The sequence below is a fragment of the Saccopteryx bilineata genome, chromosome 1 (genome assembly GCF_036850765.1).
Source record: "Saccopteryx bilineata isolate mSacBil1 chromosome 1, mSacBil1_pri_phased_curated, whole genome shotgun sequence".
In the NCBI taxonomy this organism is placed as follows: Eukaryota; Metazoa; Chordata; class Mammalia; order Chiroptera; family Emballonuridae; genus Saccopteryx; species Saccopteryx bilineata.
This window is the reverse complement of record NC_089490.1, coordinates 148,684,662-148,705,165: the sequence shown is the minus strand read 5'-3', so window position 1 is coordinate 148,705,165 and position 20,504 is coordinate 148,684,662. Positions and strand designations below refer to the sequence as shown.

The 20,504-nt window shown below is 49.1% G+C and overlaps 1 protein-coding gene across 5 annotated transcripts; it reads left to right on the top strand.

The window, feature by feature from the left end:
• Positions 1-11,238: 11,238 nt before the first annotated feature.
• S1PR2 (sphingosine-1-phosphate receptor 2) lies at positions 11,239-20,177 on the top strand. Of its 5 annotated transcripts, XM_066272843.1 has the most exons (4): positions 11,416-11,899; positions 12,659-12,700; positions 17,311-17,351; positions 17,711-20,177. In XM_066272843.1, exon 4 carries the CDS (start codon positions 17,753-17,755, stop codon positions 18,809-18,811), a length of 1,059 nt encoding a protein of 352 aa, XP_066128940.1. In that variant the 5' UTR covers positions 11,416-11,899; positions 12,659-12,700; positions 17,311-17,351; positions 17,711-17,752; the 3' UTR covers positions 18,812-20,177. The 5 variants fall into 5 exon arrangements, with proteins under 5 accessions (XP_066128949.1, XP_066128940.1, XP_066128930.1 ...); XM_066272833.1 differs by lacking the exon at positions 12,659-12,700; XM_066272825.1 differs by lacking the exon at positions 12,659-12,700 and having other exon boundaries at positions 17,023-17,351.
• The last annotated feature ends 327 nt before the right edge of the window (positions 20,178-20,504 follow it).

The window sequence follows — 20,504 nt, the reverse complement described above, 5'->3', positions numbered from 1 at the left end:
AAGGGGCCAGCCTTTACTCGGTCTGCTGAAGGCCCACGGTCAAGGCACATATGAGGAAGCAATCAATGAACAAATAAGGTGTCGCAATGAAAAACTGATGATTGATGCTTCTTATCTCTCTCTGTTTCTGTCTGTCTGACTCTGTCTCTGTAAAAAAAAAAAAAAAAAAAAAAAAAATTCCCCTTCTGTAATCAAATCCTCTTTCACTCCCAGACCCTGCCGCGTACTGGTCTGTTAACAGTCCCTATAGTTTGACCTTTTCTAGAACATCATAGAAATGGAATCATACAGCCTGTATCCTTTTGTGTATGGCTTCTTTCCCTCCTTTTTGAAATTATTTTTAAAATTTTTATTGATTTTAGTGAGAGAAAAGGGGAGAGAGAGAGAAAAAACATTAATTTGTTGTTCCATTTATTTATATATTCATTGGTTGATTCCTATATGTGCCCTGACCAGGATCCAACCTGCAATCTTGGTGTATCAGGACAACACTCTCACTGAGTTACCTGGGCAGGGCTTTTTTCTTCTTATAATGCATTTGAGATTCATCCATAGTGTTATATATAACTAGTTCCTTCCTTTTTTAACTAGTGGTTTTATATATATTCCTGAGTGATCTCCTGTGTAAGGATGGACTGCCGTTTGTCTACTCATTCTCTAGCTGAGGCAGCTTCTGTGAGCTTTTCATGAGTTGGTATTTGCAAAATGTTTAGGACAGTATATATGTGATAGCTGTTACTATTATACGGGGGGGGGGGGGGCTAGAAGTGGGCCTCTGGTACTCCCCTCTCCGCTAACTGTGCATGCCTCTCTTGTCTAGAAGAGAGAGCCCACCTTCCCAGGCTGGAAGGGCCAAGACTGTATCTGGTGCAGACGTGGCAGAAACTGGCTTCCACCGGGAGCCTCCCCAGCCCATCCCTGAAGCTGAAAGTGGGCCCCAAGCCCATGGAAGGAGGGGATGAGGCGAGGCAGCTCCAATTGCACCGCCTGCCAAGATCAGCATCTGGAAAGCTTCTCTGCAGCTGAGGCCCCTGTCCCCAGTGCCGGGGTGATGATGAGAAAGTTGGGACCTGTCCTAGACACTTCTTTTTACGCAATTTCTCCTGCCTAAAGCCAAGAGCTGAGGGTGGGGGTGGAGCCCAAAAAGGCTGAGGACAGGCCTGGGCCTCATTGATTTGGGGAATTCACAAAAAATCAGAGATCAGAGTGTTCCCCTCACCTAGATTACAGAAAAGCCTGACCAGGCAGTGGTGCAGTGGATAGAGCGTAGGACTGGGATGCAGAGGACCCAGGTTTGAGACCCCGAGGTCGCCAGCTTGAGCGCGGGTTCATCTGGTTTGAGCAAAGCTCACCAGCTTGAGCCCAAGGTCACTGGCTTGAGCAAGGGGTTACTCGGTCTGCTGTAGCCCAACAGTCAAGGCACATATGAGAAAGCAATCAATGAACAACTAAGGAACTGAAACGAAAAACTGATGATTGATGCTTCTCATCTCTCTCCATTCCTGTCTGTCTGTCCCTATCTATCCCTCTCTCTCTCTCTCTCTGTCTCTGTAAAAAAAAAAAAGATTACAGAAAAGAATGTCATATATCTCACCAATGACCCATGTGGAGCTGAGTAGTAACCATCACCCTTCTGTCCTGATGCTCCGGGGCAAGGAAGGGGATTACTGCATCAGGACTGGGGTGAAGACTGGGGATAAACAAATTCAAATCCCCCCACTACTGTGTACCTCAGTTTCTTCATCTTTAATTTGGGGTGATGAGGAAAAGGCAGAACTGTGGAGACATTAAAAGGTTAGGGGTTACCAGGGATTTAGGGGGAGGAAGGGATGAAATAGCAGAACATGGGGGATTTTTAGGGGAGTGTAACTATTCTGTATGGATACAGGATACACATCAGTATGTGTTTGATTAAACCCAGAGAATGTACTACATTAAGAACAAACCACAGTGTGAACTCTGGACTCAGAGTGATAGTGATGTGTCAATGCGGGTTCATCAGTTATAACAAAAGCACCTCTGTGGTGCCATGTTGATAGTGGGGGAGGTTTTGCATTCATGGGGTCTGGGGGTATATGGGAAATTGCTGTACTTTCCACTCAATTTTGCTGTGAACCTAAAGCTGTCCTAAAAGTAAAGTTTATTTAAAACAATAGGATGATGATAATAATATTCCCCACCTCCTGGTGCTGTGAGGATTCATAAAGCTGCACCTAGCATAGTTGGTGTCATGTGAGTGTTAGCCATTATTGTCAGTGGCCCTATAATTAGTGGAAGCTAGTCTGAGTCTCTTCTCTCTTTTTCCTTCCTGGGAGCTCCCCAAAAGAGGGCCGTTTCCTTCCTCTTCCACTCTTCTCTCTCAGGAGCCCCAGTAGAGCACAGCCCAGCTTTCCCCTTGACCACCCCCGCCCCAGACAATCCGGAAATCTAGGCCAGCAGCGTTTTCCAGCTCTCCAGCCTGTTCCCTTAGCTGACCCAGCAGAGGCCTCATTTTGCTTCAGCAGGAAGAGGTCGGGGTTGGGGGTGGAGGAGGGTGGAGGAGGGTGGCAGCAGAAGTTGCTTGTGGGTATATTGCTGTCTCTGAGGACATCACCTTTGTCTAGGAGCCATAGTCACCCTCACAGACACCAGCTATGCTTGTGGCCTTGACATCACCCTCAACCCAGGTCCCTGGAGAGATGGCAAACTGCTGAGCCAGCCCGGCAAATTGGGGGGGGCACTTCCTCCCCAGCCTTTAGAGTTGAGATTTCCGTTCTGATAACTCCCTGTTGAGAAGAGAACCCAGTTTTCTCTGTGCCTTGTCCCTTGTGTGTTGAACACCTGGTTTCAAGAGGTTGCCCAGGCAACACACTTCACTTGGCAAATGATTCAGTGAGATTTTGCTGAGGTTCTAGTGGACCCCAAAATCTGACCCGAAACCAAGTGGACACTGAAATTTGGCTTAAAAAAAGAAACAAAGACACTGTCTGACTTTTCTTATCTCTGCATTAAATCCCTGTGGCTCTGTGTTAGAACGGCTTGATTTCGTCTCTGTCTCCTCAATCAGACTATCAGGTTTGGATGGCAGAAACCAACAGGGCATTGCCAGAACCAGCACAAAGCATTATATATTGTTGCGTTATATGAATATATATGCTGTCTGCATATATGTAGCATTAATATATTGATCCTTGATATGCATTTTTATTAATAATGTAAATATGTTTATTCTTTTTTAAATTAATTAATTTATTTTTTACAGAGACAGAGAGTGAGTCAGAGAGATGGATAGACAGGGACAGACAGACAGGAACAGAGAGAGATGAGAAGCATCAATCATTATCATTAGTTTTTCATTGCTCGTTGCAACACCTTAGTTGTTCGTTGATTGCTTTCTCATATGTGCCTTGACCACGGGCCTTCAGCAGACCAAGCAACCCCCTTGCTGGAGCCAGTGACCTTGGGTTCAAGCTGGTGGGCTTTTCCTCAAACCAGATGAGCCCGTACTCAAGCTGGTGACCTCGGAGTCTCGAACCCGGGTCCTCTGCATCCCAGTCCGACGCTCTATTCACTGCGCCACTGCCTGGTCAGGCTGTTTATTCTTTTTTTTAAGATTTTATTTATTGAATTTTTAGAAAGAGGAGAGAGAGAGAAAGGAGGGAGGAGCAGGAAGCATCATCAACTTGTAGTATTTGTTTCTTTTTTTTTTTTTTTTTACAGAGACAGAGAGAGATAGATAGGGACAGACAGACAGGAATGGAGAGAGATGAGAAGCATCAATCATCAGCTTTTTGTTGCAACACCTTAGTTGTTTATTGATTGCCTTCTCATATGTACCTTGACCACGGGCCTTCAGCAGACCGAGTAACCCCTGCTCAAGCCAGTGACCTTGGGTCCAAGCTGGTGAGCTTTTGTTCAAACCAGATGAGCCAGCACTCAAGCTGGTGACCTCGGGGTCTCAAACCTGGGTCCTCTGCATCCCAGTCCAACGCTCTATCCACTGCGCCACCGTCTGGTCAGGCGTAGTGTTTGTTTCTTTCATATGCCTTGACCAGGTAAGCCCAGGGTTTTGAACCAGCGACCCCAGCATTGGAGGTTGACACTTTATCCACTGCATCACTACAGGTCAGGTCAAGCTAAACATGTTTATTCTTAATATAAATTTGTATGATAAGTTGAGTAATATTGATATCATTATTAACAATGTTATTGTTTATTTAGATATATTTAATTTTATTTATTGATTTTAGAGAGAAAGGGAGGGAGAGACAGAGAGACAGAAACATCAGTCTGTTCCTGTATGTGCCCTGACTAGAAAGTAAACCCACAACCTTTGTGTATTAGGACGATGCTCTAACCAACCAAGCTATCCTGCCAAGACTGTTTATTTATATTTTTGATCATTATTATTACAAAAATAATCTTACAACTAGAAGTCTGGTGATTTGTTACCTTTTATTTGATTTTTCATGTCTTTGTAGACTTTTTGAATTGGTAATATGAGCTAAATTTTTCAAATACCCCAGTACACAGGATGAACAATCTGGCACCCTCACCTGTTCTCCTCCCCCCCAAGTTCCCCTTCATAAGGCTAACCGCTGTGACCAGTGTCTTGTGCCAGAGATGGCCTGTCAGCACCCAGGCAAATGTGTGTGTATTTATACAGCCCTTATAAATATACCCAGAAGTTCAGGCAAACAATGCAAACTGGTGCACCTTGTGCTTTTTTCAACTTAGCATGTTGAAGACAGTTTCACATCAGTACAAACAAGACTACTCCATTCTAATTTTGTAATAGGTATTAATGGGTTCATTTTAATTTTCTTTTTCATCATCTTGCTTTTCAGCACTCTTTTTTTTTTTACAGAGACAGAGAGCCAGAGAGAGGGATAGACAAGGACAGACAGACAGGAACGGAGAGATGAGAAGCATCGATCATTAGTTTTTTTGTTGTGCGTTGCAACACTTTAGTTGTTCATTGATTGCTTTCTCATATGTGCCTTGACCGCGGGCCTTCAGCAGACCGAGTAACCCCTTGCTTGAGCCAGAGACCTTGGGTCCAAGCTGGTGAGTTTTGCTCAAACCAGATGAGCCCGCACTCAAGCTGGCGACCTTGGGGTCTCAAACCTGGGTCCTCTGCATCCCAGTCTGACGCTCTATCCACTGCACCACTGCCTGGTCAGGCGATTTTCAGCACTCTTTATGAAGTATAATATACATTCAGAAGAGTACACCTACCCTTTCTTCTTTTTCTTGGTTGCACTGTCTGGGTGTCAAACAACTTTAATTTCTTTTGTTGTTTAATTTCAGCTTTATTGAGGCATCATTGACATTAAAATTATAAGATATTTAAAATGCACATTGTAGTGATTTGATATGTGTACACATTTTGAAAGACTCCCCCCATTGAATTAATACATCTATCATCTCATATATTCATCTATTTTTTTATTTTTACTTATTTATTCATTTTAGAGAGGAGGAGGGGGAGAGAGAGAGAGAGAGAGAGAGAGAAGGGGGAAGAGCAGGAAGCATCAACTCCCATATGTGCCTTGACCAGGAAAGCCAGGGTTTTGAACCGGCAGCCTCAATGCTTCCAGGTTGACGCTTTATCCACTGTGCCACCACAGGTCAGGCTCATCTATGTTTTTGTGGTGTGTGTGTGTGTGAACATTTAAGTTCTACTTCCAGTAGATTTCAAGTATATCATATGGTATTATCAACTATAGTCTCCATGTTTCACATTAGACTCTCAGACCTTATTCATCTTATTACTGAAAGTTTGTACCCTTTTTACCAATCTCTCCCTATTTCCCCCACCCCAGCCCCTGGCAACCACTTTCCTACTCTCTGTTTCTATGAGTTTGACTTTCTTTTCTAGATTCTATATACACGTGGTACCCTGCACTGTTTGTTTTTCTTTTCTTTTTTTGTTTTCCCTGAAGTTGGAAACGGGGAGGCAGTCAGACAGACTCCCACATACGCCCGACCGAGATCCACCTGGCATGACCACCAGGGGGCGATGCTCTGCCCATCTGGGGCATCGCTCTGCTGCAATCAGAGCCATTCTAGCACCTGAGGCAGAGGCCACAGAGCCATCCTCAGCGCCCGGGCCAACTTTGCTCCAATGGAACCTTGGCTGCGGGAGGGGAAGAGAGAGACAGAGAGGAAGGAGAGGGGGAGAGGGGGAGAAACAGATGGGTGCTTCTCCTGTGTGCTCTGGCCGGGAATCGAACCCGGGACTCCCGCATGCCAGGCCGACGCTCTACCACTGAGCCAACTGGCCAGGGCCTGTTTCTTTTTCTTGGTGGCTTATTTCACTTAGCATGATGCCCTCAAGTTCCATCCATGCTGCTGCAAATGACAATATTTCCTTCTTTTATAAGACTGGATAATATTTTATTATATATATATTTGTGTGTGTGACAAGAGACAGAGAGAGGGACAGATAGGAACAGACAGACAGGGAGAGAGATGATAAGCATCTATTCTTCATTAGGGCTCCTTAGTTGTTCATTGATTGCTTTCTCATATGTGCCTTGACCTGGGGGCTACAGTAGACTGAGTGACCCCTTGCTCAAGCCAGCGACCTTGGGCTCAAGCTGGTGAGCCTTGCCCAAACCAGATGAGTCCATGCTCAAGCTGGCGACCTCGGGGTTTCGAACCTAGGTCCTCTGTGTTCCTAGTCCAACACTCTATACTGCGCCACCACCTGGTCAGGCTCATTATATATATTTTATACCTATGAAATTGTAAGTGGAAAATTATATATGGAAATATATACATATATATACAGTATATACACATTCACACACTACACACATATATCATAGTTTTTAAATCCATTCATCTATTGAGGGACACTTAGGTTGTTTCCATGTTTTGGCTATTGTGAATAATGCTGCAATAAACATAGGAGTGTAGGTATTCTTTTTCATCATTTTTCTGTTTTAAAGTATAATACATATACAGAAAAGTGCACCTACCCTCTCTCTTTTATCGTACTGTCTGGGTATCAAGCAGGCTTAATTTTAAATTAGTTTATTGTTAGAATAGTTAAAGAAGTTATAATAATATGCACGTTACAATAGTCAAAAGGTACAAAGGATTCATAGAGTGAAAGCAGCCTCTGTCCCATGCCCTGTTCCCTACCTTTAAGTTCCTCTGCCAGAAATTTACCAATTTCTTCTTGCAATTTTCTGGATATTCTATTGCACACATCCAATAGAACATTAGCCCCATAGAGGACAGGGAATTTTGCCTGTTTTGTTCCCTGACTTGTCTCCATCCTTGAGTGTCTGGCACATACTAGATGTTTAATGTATTTGGTAAATAAACATATAAGCTGATTATATATGCGTTTTTACAAATAGAACACTCCTAAAAGGCTGATGGAGGGAAAGAGAGGAAACTCAAGAACTAGAGGATTGACCCCAACTTGGAAGGCAGGGTGCAACCTGGGCCTACTGATGAAGGGCAGCAAGGGAAGGGCAGCCATCGACAAAAGCAGCCTGTTGGTTGCTCCCAGTCTTCTAGGGGAGAGGGGGCAGCGCCTGAATTCTGGGATCCTATCAAGGCAAAAAACAGTTCTGTATTTGGGACAGGGCTGGTTTGTTTGGTTTTTTTTGTTTGTTTGTTTTTTGTTTTGTTTTTTTAGCAAGAGAGAGTGAGAGACAGACAGACAGGAAAGGAGAGAGATGAGAATCATCAACTGGTAGTTGCAGCTCCTTAGTTGTTCATTGATTGCTTTCTCATATGTACCTTGACAAGGGGGCCACAGCAGAGAGAGACTCCTTGCTCAAGCCAGCAACCATGTGGTCATGTCTATGATCCCACATTCAAACCAGTGAGCCCATGCTCAAGCTGGTGAGCCCGCTCTCAAGCCAATGACCTAGGGGCTTTGAATCTGGGTCCTCTGCATCCCAGTCTGGTGCTCTATTCACTGCGCCACTGCCTGGTCACACTCATTATCTTTTTCTTTTTTTGAGAGAGACAGAGCAATCAATGAACAACTAAGGTGTTGCAATGCGAAACGAAAAACTAATGATTGATGTGTCTCATCTCTCTGTTCCTGTCTGTTTGTACCTGTCTATCCCTCTCTCTGACTCTCTCTCTGTCTCTGTAAAAAAAAAAAAAAAAAAAAAAAAAAAAAGAGACAGAGAGAGAGAGAGATAGGAACATGGAGCTGCTCCTGAATGTGTCCTGGTGGCTGAATCTAATCGGCAATCTCTGCAATCTGAGAGGACACTCCAACCAAACCAGCTATCTGGCCGGGGCTTAATTTCTTTTTTTTTTTTTTTTTTTTAATTTTATTTATTCATTTTAGAGAGGAGAGAGAGAGGGAGAGAGAGACAGAGACAGGGGGGAGGAGCTGGAAGCATCAACTCCCATATGTGCCTTGACCAGGCAAGCCCAGGGTTTTGAACCGGCGACCCCAGCATCTCCAGGTCGACGCTTTATCCACTGCGCCACCACAGGTCAGGATTCTTTTTTATTTTCAGAGAGACAGAGAGAGGAAGGAAGAAAACGGGAAGGGAAGCACTCAGTCGTGCACTCATTGGCTGTGTCCCATGTGTGCCCTGACCTGGATCGAACCCTGAAACCTTGTTGTTTCGGAGGATGCTCTTAACCAACTGAGTAACCTGCCAGGCCTTGATTTTTTTTTAATTGATTTTAATTTATTGTGTTTACATAGATTCTAGTGTCACCCTGAATGCATCTCCCCCTCCCCCATATTCCCCTCAACATCTCCCTTGCCCCCCTCTCCACAGTGCCCTCCCCCCTTCCTTTCAAGTTTTTTTTTTTTTTCTGAAGCTGGAAACAGAGAGAGACAGTCAGACAGACTCCCGCATGCACCCGACCGGGATCCACCCGGCACGCCCACCAGGGGGCGATGCTCTGCCCCTCTGGGGCGTCGCTCTGCTGAGACCAGAGCCACTCTAGCGCCTGGGGCAGAGGCCAAGGAGCCATCCCCAGCGCCCGGGCCATCTTTGCTCCAATGGAGCCTTGGCTGCGGGAGGGGAAGAGAGAGACAGAGAGGAAGGAGAGGGAGGGGGGTGGAGAAGCAAATGGGCGCTTCTCCTATGTGCCCTGGCCGGGAATCGAACCCGGGTCCCCACACGCCAGGCCGACGCTCTACAGCTGAGCCAACCGGCCAGGACCCCTTCCTTTCAAGTTTATCCCATCCTATCATCCCCTTTCCCTCTGTCCTCTTTTCCTCTGGTCCCTTTGATCCCTCCTCTGTCTCAATTCTGTTCCTCAGTTCACATTGTTCATTGGATTCCTCTAATGAGTGAGATCATATGATATTTTTCTTTCTCTGCCTGGCTTATTTCACTTAACATAATAGTTTCCAGGTCCATCCATGTTGTCACAAAAGGTAAGATTTCCTTCTTTTTCATGGCCCCATAGTATTTCATTGCGTATATATACCACTGTATTTTAATCCACTTGTCCACTGACGGTAACTTTGGCTGTTTCCAGATCTTCACTATTGTGAACAATGCTGCCATAAACATGGGGGTGCATTTCTTCTTTTGAATCAGTGCTATGGTGTTCTTGGGATATATTCCCAAAAGTGGGATGGCTGGGTCAAAAGACAGTTCCAGTTTTAATTTTTTTTTTTTTTTTTTTGGTATTTTTCTGAAGCTGGAAATGGGGAGAGACAGTCAGACAGACCCGCATGCGCCCCACCGGGATCCACCCGGCACGCCCACCAGGGGGCGACGCTCTGCCCCTCCGGGGCATCGCTCTGTCGCGACCAGAGCCACTCTAGCGCCTGGGGCAGAGGCCAAGGAGTCATCCCCAGCGCCCGGGCCATCTTTGCTCCAATGGAGCCTTGGCTGCAGGAGGGGAAGAGAGAGACAGAGAGGAAGGAGGGGAGGGGGGTGGAGAAGCAAATGGGTGCTTCTCCTATGTGCCCTGGCCGGGAATCGAACCCGGGTCCCCCGCACGCCAGGCCGACGCTCTACCGCTGAGCCAACCAGCCAGGGCCCCATTTTTAATTTTTTGAGGAATGTCCATACTGTTTTCCACAGTGGCTGCATCAGTCTGCATGCCCACCAGCAGTGCAGGAGGGTTCCCTTTTCTCCACATCCTCACCAGCATTTATTATGTTTTGTTTTGTTGATGAGCGCCATTCTGACTGTGTGAGGTGGTGTTGGGAAAATTGAACAGCTACCTGCAAAAAAATGAAACTAGACCACCAACTTAAACCATTCACAAAAATAAACTTAAAATGAATAAAAGATTTAAATGTAAGTTGTGAAATCATAAGCATCTTAGAAGAAAACATAGGCAGTAAGCTCTCTGACATCTCTTACAGCAATATATTTGCTGATTTATCTCCACGGGCAAGTGAAATAAAAGACAGGATAAACAAATGGGACTATATCAAACTAAAAAGTTTTTGCACAACTAAAGACAATATGAACAGAATAAAAAGACAAACTACGCAAAGGGAGAACATATTCGACAATATGTCTGATAAGGAGTTAATAATCAAAATTTATAAAAAAACTTCTAAAACTCAATACCAGGAAGATAAACAATCCAATCAAAAAATGGCTGCCTGACCTGTGGTGGTGCAGTGGATAAAGCATTGACCTGGAATGCTGAGGTCGCTGGTTCAAAACCCTGGGCTTGTCTGGTCAAGGCACATATGGGAGTTGATGCTTTCTGCTCCTCCCCCCTTTCCTTCTCTCCCTCTTTCTCTCTCCTCTCTAAAAATGAATAAATTAAAAAAGAAAATCTAAAGTGTCGACTTGGAACGCTGAGATTGCCGGTTCAAAACCCCGGGCTTGCCTGGTGAAGGCACATATGGGAGTTGATACTTCCTCCTCCTTCCCCCTTCTCTCTCTCCTCTCTCTCTTAAAATGAATAAATAAAAAAAAATTTTTTTAAAGGGTAAAAGAGCCTGACCTGTGGTGGTGCAGTGGATAAAGCGTCAACCTGGAATGCTGAGGTCGCCGGTTCGAAACCTGCACTTGTCCGGTCATGGCACATATGGGAGTTGATGCTTCCTGCTCCTCCTCCCTTCTCTCTCTCTCTCTCTCTCTCTCTCTCTCCTCTCTAAAATGAATCGATAAAAATAAAAAAAAAATTTTTAAAAAGGGCAAAAGAAATGAATAGACACTTCTCCAAAGAGAACATACAGATGGCCAACAGACAGATGAAAAAATGTTCAACATCACTAATCATTAGAGAAATGCAAATTAAAACCACAATGAGAGACCTTGATCATTTTTTAAATGAACACACCACAGGGCTCTGGCTGGGGAGCTCTGTTAGAGCTTCTTCTCGACATGCTGAGGTTGCTGGTTGGAGGTTCCAGGGTTTGATCCTGATGAGAGCACATCAAGAGACAACCAGTGACGCATGAGTAAGTGGAACTCCAAGTCGATGTTTCTCTCTCCCCCTTCCTCTCTCTCTCAAAAAAAAGGCGCTTAATGCCTATTTGCTGCACATACTAGGTGCTTCACAGCTCCTTGTTGAGTAAATAAAGGGAACCCCTGCTCTCTTCCAATTCCAGGGTCCTAGGGATGATCCGAGAGTATATCTGTACTTGGAAACAGCTGTTTCAGGTTCAGGCCACCTGGTCAGGAGCAACATGAAGAAGTCACGGGGCTGAGTGATGTCATGAGCCAGCCAGTTCTCACGGGAGGGAGGTGGGAAGGGAAGGGCGGGAGAGGGGGCGCGGACAAAGGGACCTGCAAGTCACATCTGGAATTCATTACCGCCTCCGGAAAAGGGAGGAGAGGAGGCGGGGCTATTGGGGGGCCCAGGCGGCGCTTCTTCCCGCCCCCCTTCGTCCCGCTCCCCAGCCCCGGGACGCAGCCGAGCCGGCGGGCAGCCCCAGCCCCAGCCGCGGCCGTCCCGGGGACGCAGACGCCAAAGCTCCTCTGGCCAGGGCAGGGAACAGGTGAGCGTGCGTGGCGAGGGGGAAGCAGAAAAGGCCGGCCAGATCCACTTGGGTCGCGGGATCCGAGCCCGGAGCTCAGCTGGGGGTCGGGGGGCACAGCAGGACGCGCAGGCGCGGCCGTGCTCCGACTGCACTGAGGAAGTGGTCATCGTGCGCCCTCTCCACGACTCCAGGCTGCCCCCACTGCCTCGGCTGCGAACCCCCAGACTGCGCTCACCGCTTTACCCAGAGGCAGGAAGTTGGCGCCGAGAAGGCGGAATCCGAGCGCTTTTGGCCAGAGACTGGGAGGCAGGACAGCGTGCCCCGGGAGTTTGGGAAGTGTGAAAGAGGTGGACAGGGTGCCCCTCTTGGCTGACAGCTGCTGGGCAAAAGGTGCTGCGTGCTGCGGAGAAATCCAAGCCAAGGGGCGGGGCCTCTGAGGACAGTCACCCACCATGTACACATCTGGCTCTCTGCCTCAGTTTCCTCGAGTATTCTTCTTCAGTTCCCTCGTGGGGACATGGCTTTGTTCTGGAAGGAAAGGGACGTGACTGCGTGGCACCGGCGCCTCTTCTTTCCTCTGAGGCCAGGGGATGAGGCGTGGGTGTAGGCGGGCGTGGCACGGGTCCCGCTTGGTCCTGGGCCCCGCAGAGCTTAAGGATCTCGCCCCCTCCTCTGGCACGAGTTGACTCACCCGGGGATTTCCACCCCTCCCCCAGCTCTGTTCTAGTCAGATGCGCTAGGCACCACGCGCTGAGCCCACGGTCTCCCCATTTGTAGATGTGGCGGTCCCGCGCGTGAGTCTGTCGCAAGAGAAAGGAGGTGCGGCCCCAGCAGCCTGAAGTGTGGATACCGTACATTCCACCACCAGATAAGGAGGCCGAGACTGTGGCCCGAGGGCGGGGGCGGGCCTGTTGTGTCCAAGGCGGGCTGGGCTTTGCCTGGAAGGGAGTCTCCTGCCTTCTTTGCTGCTGTTTGAGGCTGGGCTGAGTTTAGGAGCCTCCACCCTCCGGGGCCCTCTAGAGCCTCTTTTTTGTTGTTGTTGGTTGGTTGGTTGTTTGGTTTGTTGATTGGTTCATTCATTCACTCACTCACTCACTCATCCATTCTTCCATTCATTCATACATCCATTCATCCACCCACATGCTTTCGGAGCACCTTCTGTATGCTAGGTACCATTCCAAAGGGGCTGCAATGGATATGGTCGATGACATTCTATTGTGTAAGCCAGACAGAAAACTAGAAATATTGTACAATCGTATTTTTTTAAAATGCCAAATGCTATGAAGATAACAAAGCAAGTTGCTGTGACAGACAGGGCTTGGTGAAGGTGGCTATAATAGACTGGTGGTAGAACAAGTGACATTAAAACTGAAACTTGAAAGATGAAGAGACAGTCATTCAGGGATTTGGGGGAAGGTCATGTCAGGTGGAGGAACAGCAGGGGCAAAGTCTTTGAAGTCTTTGGCCCATAGGAGGCCACTGTGTTTGCTGTGGAATGACCCTGGGGGGGAGTGGGAGGAGGCTAACTAGGCAGGGGCCAGGCCATAGGGGACACTGAGGGAGCTGTGGAGGAATTTGGAGCTCAGTGACATATTGGAGGTCTAAATTAAAGAGCTCCCCCTGGCTGCTGTATAGAGAGTGGCAGTGTAGGGGGGGACCTGACAGCTGAAGAAAAACCAAAAGAAAGGGTGGGGTGCTGCCCTAGGGCTAGAAGCATGGAATCAGTAAGTGACCAGGGGCAACTTATAGGAACAGGACTTGCCTCAGTGGAACTTGGGGGAGGGGCTCCTGGAAGCCACTGAGCTTCCTCCTGCCTTTCTTCCTCCTAATCTTCCCCTGAACAATCTTGGTCTGTTTCTCTGCCCTTCCTTCCAATCCTTGTCACTTGTTCCTCTTGCTCGATTTCAGGCCTGGCCATTCCCTGGTTTTGAACCCACTGACCTCTTACTGAGCCTCTGGGAGGGAATCAGGTCTACCTTGGTGAAGGCTAGCATGAGACGGGCCCTGTGTGTAGCCAGGCCTCAAACCTGACACAGGGAGGAGAAGTAGGCAAGGCATGCATCTGCCTGCCCAGCTTCCTCTGTATGGAAAGCACCAACCTGCCTTAAGCTCCTGCTTTATTTAGCAAAATCCCAGTTGGGAAGATGAGATAGTGTGGGCTACCGTTTCCCCTTGTCTAAGTAGGAGAGCCACCCCTCCTGAGGATGCCTTGGCAGCCTCTTGGGGCTGCAGAAATTAAGGGGATGGTGCCCAGTCTTCCCCCTAGGGAAAAAGATAGAAGAATGTTTGGTCAGTTCCTAGGGTTCGAGGGTTGAACGCATTTCTTATTTCTCCAGGAAGTGACCATAAATCTTTCTCTTGGTTGCCAGACTGGAGAAGGGTGGTGGCCCCAGTTCAGAAAAGGAGGGGGCAGCCACAGGACACGCCCTGGGCTTCTGGCCCCATTAGCAAGGATGCTTCCCAGGCCTGTGGCCCCAGTTCAGGGAAGGAGGGGGCAGCCACAGGACACGCCCTGGGCTTCTGGCCCCATTAGCAAGGATGCTTCCCAGGCCTGTGACCAGTCCTTGATTCTCTATACTAAACCCCAAGAGGAGCTCAGTAGGCCAGGCCAGCCTGGGGACGTCTGGTTAGGGTGACCTAGCGGTCAGACCACAGTTCAAACTCTCCTCAGGGACATTCACACAGTTTTAACTCTCCTCAGAAAGAAGTGAGCTCTAGCCTCCTGGAAAGGACCAGATCAGTAGTGCTAGCTATAGAGGATTCCCAACTGCGCCCAGGATGGAAATCGCAGGCCAGTAAGCGAATAGCTCAATGCCAGGATTGAAAATAAGCCAATCAGGGTGCATGCTGTTTTTGGCCCGACAGTGAGTCTGGTAGAGCCAAGCCAGCTCCTGGCTGGCTGTAGCAGGCAGAGGGCATCGGTGTGCCCAAGGCTCTGTCCTGCACAGGAACAAGGGGCCTCTGTGTGGCGATCTGGGCAGGGCGGCAGTCCCCAGGGATGTGCACAAGCCTTTCTCTGTTCCCATACTAGGATGGATGTCCCTTCACTCAAGGAGAGCAGCTGCCTCTCTGTCAGGCCAGGGTACAGGGCACCCCTCTGATGGGGCTCTAGGACACAGATGTCTGAACGACCCCAGAAGCCCCTCCCATCACTCTCAGGCTGAAAGGAACCGGCCTAACCAGCCTTTTCTGGAACACAGCTTCTGACGCATACACGTGGTCTTTGCCAGGCCTTGCCAGACATGTTTCCAGGGACCTGGGGAGGGCTCTTCCTGTGCCCCATCCCCCACCCACATTTAGCTAATGGCTCCCCTCCTGAAAAGCAGACACTGCACCAGCTCCTCTGAGACACGCCCCCAACCCAAGCTGGAGGGAAGCCATGCTGTCGCCTTGCATCCTCTCTGTGCCTCTTCCCCACCTCCCCCCATGGATTGGTTTTTCTTGAGAGGGGAGTGACTCAAGCTTTCATGGAAACAAATACCATCCCTCCTCCCAATGGGGCTGCATGCCCCCTCACCTCTTACATGACTTAAACACAGCTGCCCCATTTTCCCAGCCAGGACCTCCCAGACTGGTCTCCTGTGGCTCCCCCATCCTATCACCCCCTCCCAGCCTTCCCCACAGCAGATGTTACTGGGGAGCAAGGACTCCACCCTGTTTGTTGCAGGGGCCTCACATCTGGATTTCATCCTGGCTGGGAGGGGTGTGTCAGCACCCTGCCTACCCCTCTGGACCCTCTGTCCAAGGGCAGGGCTAGATGGTGCTGATGAGAACAGGCTGTTGGGAATCTTGCCTGGCTGGCTCAGTCAACATCCCCTCCCAAAAGACTGGGTGGAGAGCACCTAGTCCCATCCCAAGCAGTGTGTAGCAGGAAGAGGGAGCTAATAATATTTTATATATATATATATATATATATATATATATATATATATATTTATTTATTTATTTATTTTTACAGGGACAGAGAGAGAGTCAGATAGGGCAGACAGACAGGAAGGGAGAGAGATGAGAAGCATCAATCATCAGTTTTTCGTTGTAACACCTTAGTTGTTCATTGATTGCTTTCTCATATGTGCCATGACCGCGGGCCTTCATCAGACTGAGTAACCCCTTGCTTGAGCCAGTGACCTTGGGTCCAAGCTGGTGAGCTTTTTGTTCAAGCCAGAAGAGCCTGTGCTCAAGCTGGCAACCTTGGGGTCTCGAACCTGGGTCCTTCCGCATCCCAGTCTGACGCTCTATCCACTGCACCACCGCCTGGTCAGGCTAATAATATTTATTGAGTGCTTGCTATGTGCTAAGGATACCTCATGTGTCATTCAACAGGATTTTTCAAAAAAATTTAACAATTGATTTTAGCCTGACCAGTGGTGGTGCAGTGGATAAGACGTCAACCTGGAACACTGAGGTTGCCGGTTCAAAAACCCCCGTGCTTGCCCAGTCAAGGTACATACGAGGAGCTGCAAGTTGATGCTTCCCTCCCTGTGTCTTGCTTTCTTCTTCCTAAAGTCAATAAATAAATTTTTTTTTTTTTTTGTATTTTTCCGAAGTTGGAAATGGGGAGGCAGTCAGACAGATTCCCGCATGCGCCCGACTGGGATCCACCCGGCATGCCCACCAGGGGGCGATGCTCTGCCATCTGGGGCGTTGCTCTATTGCAACCAGAGCCATTCTAGCACCTGAGGCAAAGGCCATAGAGCCATCCCCAGCGCCTGGGCCAACTTTGCTCCAATGGAGCCTCGGCTGTGGGAGGGGAAGAGAGAAACAGAGAGGAAGGAGAGGGGGAGGGGTGGAGAAGCAGATGGGTGCTTCTCCTGTGTGCCCTGGCCGGGAATCGAACCTGGGACTCCCGCATGCCAGGCCGATGCTCTACCACTGAGCCAACTGGCCAGGGCCAATTTTTTTAAAAAAAATTGATTTTAGAGAGAGAGGAAGGGAGGGAGAGAGAAACACCAGTTTGTTGTTCTTGTTCCACTTAATTTATGCATTCACTGGTTGATTCTTGTATGTACCCTGACCCAGGATCAAACCTGTAACCTTGGTGTATCAGGATGACACTCTAACAAACTGAACTACCCAGCCAGCACTTAACAAGATTTTTCTATCACCTCTGTGAACTGGGCGTTCTTCTTCCCATTTCACAGATGAGGACACTGACACTGCATGTCAAGTGACTTGCCCAAGATCCCACCACACATCAGAGGTGGAGTGGGGTTGAACCCTGAATTGCCTTCAAGGTCTATGTCCTTTACGATGATGTGACCTCTGGGATGCTGGAACCTCAGGGTTGTCCTGGTTTCTCCCGAAGACATTATCTTGGGAACACCCAGGGCCTCAAGGCTTGTACTGAGCCTGAAATCTAGGGCAGTGGGTGGTAATGAACAGGGCATGGTGCTATCAGCTGTAAACATCTCTCTGACCCACGTTGGCAGGTGACATGAGACCCACGGCTCCAGTGTATTTGAGAAAAGAGGTAAGCTCTTTAGTTCCTGCCCACAGCTTGCTTTCTGGGTAGGTGGGCAAGGCTGCTGGAAGTCCACTTGGTGTCCTTCATGTCATTTGGGTGAACTTCTATAAGACAATGTAGCCTAGAAGTTGTAAAGGCTTTGGAGCGGGTCTCTGGCTCTGCTACTTAATAGCTTTGAGACTTTGGGAAAGTGAATTTGCTTCTCTGGGTTGCCCATCTGTAAAGAAGATGTGATAATAATTCTGACTTTATGTGGCTACTCAGTGAGGAGTGGTGGCACTGAAACTCGACACTTAGATGTCCAAAATCAGAGCCCAGGCAGCAGCCATAGCACTGACCTGTCTGTCCGTCTCTTCTCTCTGCAGCTCTGACAGCTCCATGGCCCTGGCCGGCCACTGAGCCCCACCATGGGCAGCCTGTACTCGGAATACCTAAGCTCCACCAAGGTCCAGGAGCACTATAATTACACCAAGGAGACATTAGACATAAATGATACACTCTCCCGTCGGGTAGCCTCGGCCCTCATCATCATTTTATGTTGTGCCATCGTGGTGGAAAACCTGCTGGTGCTTATCGCTGTCGCCCGAAACAGCAAGTTCCACTCAGCCATGTACCTGTTCCTAGGCAACCTGGCCGCCTCGGACCTGCTGGCAGGCGTGGCCTTTATAGCCAACACCTTGCTCTCAGGCTCTGTCACGCTGCAGCTGACACCTGTGCAGTGGTTTGCCCGTGAGGGCTCAGCTTTCATCACACTCTCCGCATCTGTCTTCAGCCTCCTGGCCATCGCCATTGAGCGGCAAGTGGCCATTACCAAGGTCAAGCCTTATGGCAGCGACAAGAGCTGCCGCATGCTGCTGCTTATTGGGGCCTCATGGCTCATCTCACTGGTTCTTGGTGGCCTGCCCATCCTTGGCTGGAACTGCCTGGGCCACCTCGAGACCTGCTCAACCGTACTGCCACTCTACACCAAGGACTATGTGCTCTGTGTGGTAACCATCTTCTCCGTCATTTTATTGGCCATTGTAGCTCTGTATGTCCGCATCTACTGCGTGGTCCGCTCCAGTCACCGTGATGTGGCTGTCTCACAGACGCTGGCCCTACTCAAGACGGTCACCATCGTGCTAGGCGTCTTTATTATTTGCTGGCTCCCTGCCTTTAGCATCCTCGTCCTGGACTATTTCTGCTCTGTGCGCTCCTGTCCTATCCTCTACAAGGCCCACTACTTCTTTGCTTTTGCCACTCTCAACTCACTGCTCAACCCTGTTATCTACACGTGGCGCAGCCGGGACCTGCGGCGGGAGGTACTGCGGCCGCTGCAGTGCTGGCGGGGGGCGGCGGGGGTGCAAAGAAGGCAGGTTGGGACCCCGGATCACCACCTCCTGCCCCTTCGCAGCTTTAGCTCACTGGAGAAGGGCACCCACATGCCCACATCGCCCACAATTCTGGAGGACAACACAGTGGCTTGAGGGACAAGTGGGCTGGCAACCTGACCATGGCAGAGGGCTCCGTGGAGAGGTGCCAGGTGACTTCAGACAGAAATGTGGGGCTGCCAAGCAAGATGGTCCACTCCACAGACCTGGGTGTTACTGAAAAATATTTCATACCTGGGATGGCCAGCTGAGGCACTGACCACGTGGAAGACAGTGGCAGCAGGGTCCTGGAGACCTGACTGGCATGACCCCTTCAGAACCGGACCACTGGGAGGTCTGGGGGACCTGGAGAAGGCCCAGGTGGCGCAGGCAGGCATTCAAGAGGGGCTTAAGGCAGGAACAATTTACAACTTGGTAGAAAGAATTGCATTACACAACTGTCTGACCCTCCCCCCACCCCACCCCTTCCAGATGCTCCTCTCTGAATTTACCCTCCTTGTCATCTTTTCTTGGAAACCTCAGGCCTCCTTCCTGGAACCACTGTCCCAAGGGGCTGGAGGCGTCTTCCCTGACTGTTGGGGCAGGCCTAGCTAACAGTTCCCGGGGTTCCAATCCACAGCTTCCCCAATTTTTACCAGCTGACACTTTGGCCACTTCTTCCCTTTCCTCTTACTCCACAAGCTGTCAGGAAACCATAGGGTGGATGGGGCGGGGGGGCTGAACCCATTTTCAGACTCTTTAGCCAGTTACACTATTTGGGGCACAGATAAATCATCAAGGGCTGGTAAAACCTATCTGGGGGCTGAGGAGGGCGCTGGATCTCTCAAGGGTGAGACTTGAGAAAGTTCTAGGAGAGCTGTTAGTTCATGATGCTTCCACCCCCCGAAACAACCCCAGGCTACTCCCATCTCCAGCCTCAGCTGAGGTTCCAGCTCCTAAAACAGGGCAGCCTTAAGCCCACTGTGCCTCCTTTCAAGTTGTAGTGAGCAGAGCAGGGAGTGGGGGTGCTGAGGACATTTGTGGGGACTCTCTCCTAACCTGCTCTAGAAAGATTTTGCTAAATCCTGTGGGTAGATAGAAGGGTCATAGCGGTACAAATATATATTTATGTGTGTCTGTCAGTGTCTGTGTGTGCGTGTGTGATGCCTACAATCCCCATTTGCACCAGAGCGGATGCTGTTCTGTCTCCTTGTGCTGTGTTGAGCTGCCAAAGAGGGTTCTAGGCCCACACAGACCCTTTCGTAATTGCTGTCTCATTTCCTCATTTGAGAGCAGGGCTGTAGCTCACCTTGGGGAAGGAAACCTCATGCCTCAAAATGATTCGTGAATGCAAAGGCTGGGAGGGTCTTTGGGGGGCAAGGAGCCAGTTGGAGGCTTGTCTCTCCTCATTCAGCTCCCCAGATGTCCCCCACCCCATGTCTGAGACCAGGTCCAGACCAATAAATGGTTCAATTTCTCTTTCTGATGCCTCTTATCTTTTCAGGTTTAATGTGGTAATGCCCCCATTAGTGCCCTGTGGTTGGCGGGATGAGGGCGGTGGCTGTATCTCAGGCAACTCATCACCCTTTGCCAGCCTTCCCATTTTGTGCCCCACCCTATCCCTGCCCAGAGCAGGACTGCAGTGGCTTCGGTGGAAACGGGGTCAATGCTGCTATTTCCTCAGGGCAGTTGTCCAGGGCCTTCCTCCTTTCCTTCAAAGAAAGGTCTGGTGGGTTGTTGGGACCACTTTCTCCATCCCAAGTATGTATCTCTCCCTGGGAGCTGGAGAGATGAGCTTGGGAACTATAGG

Bases quoted from the DNA above. Each gene is read 5' to 3' on its own strand.
- S1PR2 (XM_066272852.1), top strand. From the start codon at position 17,753: ATGGGCAGCCTGTACTCGGAATACCTAAGCTCCACCAAGGTCCAGGAG.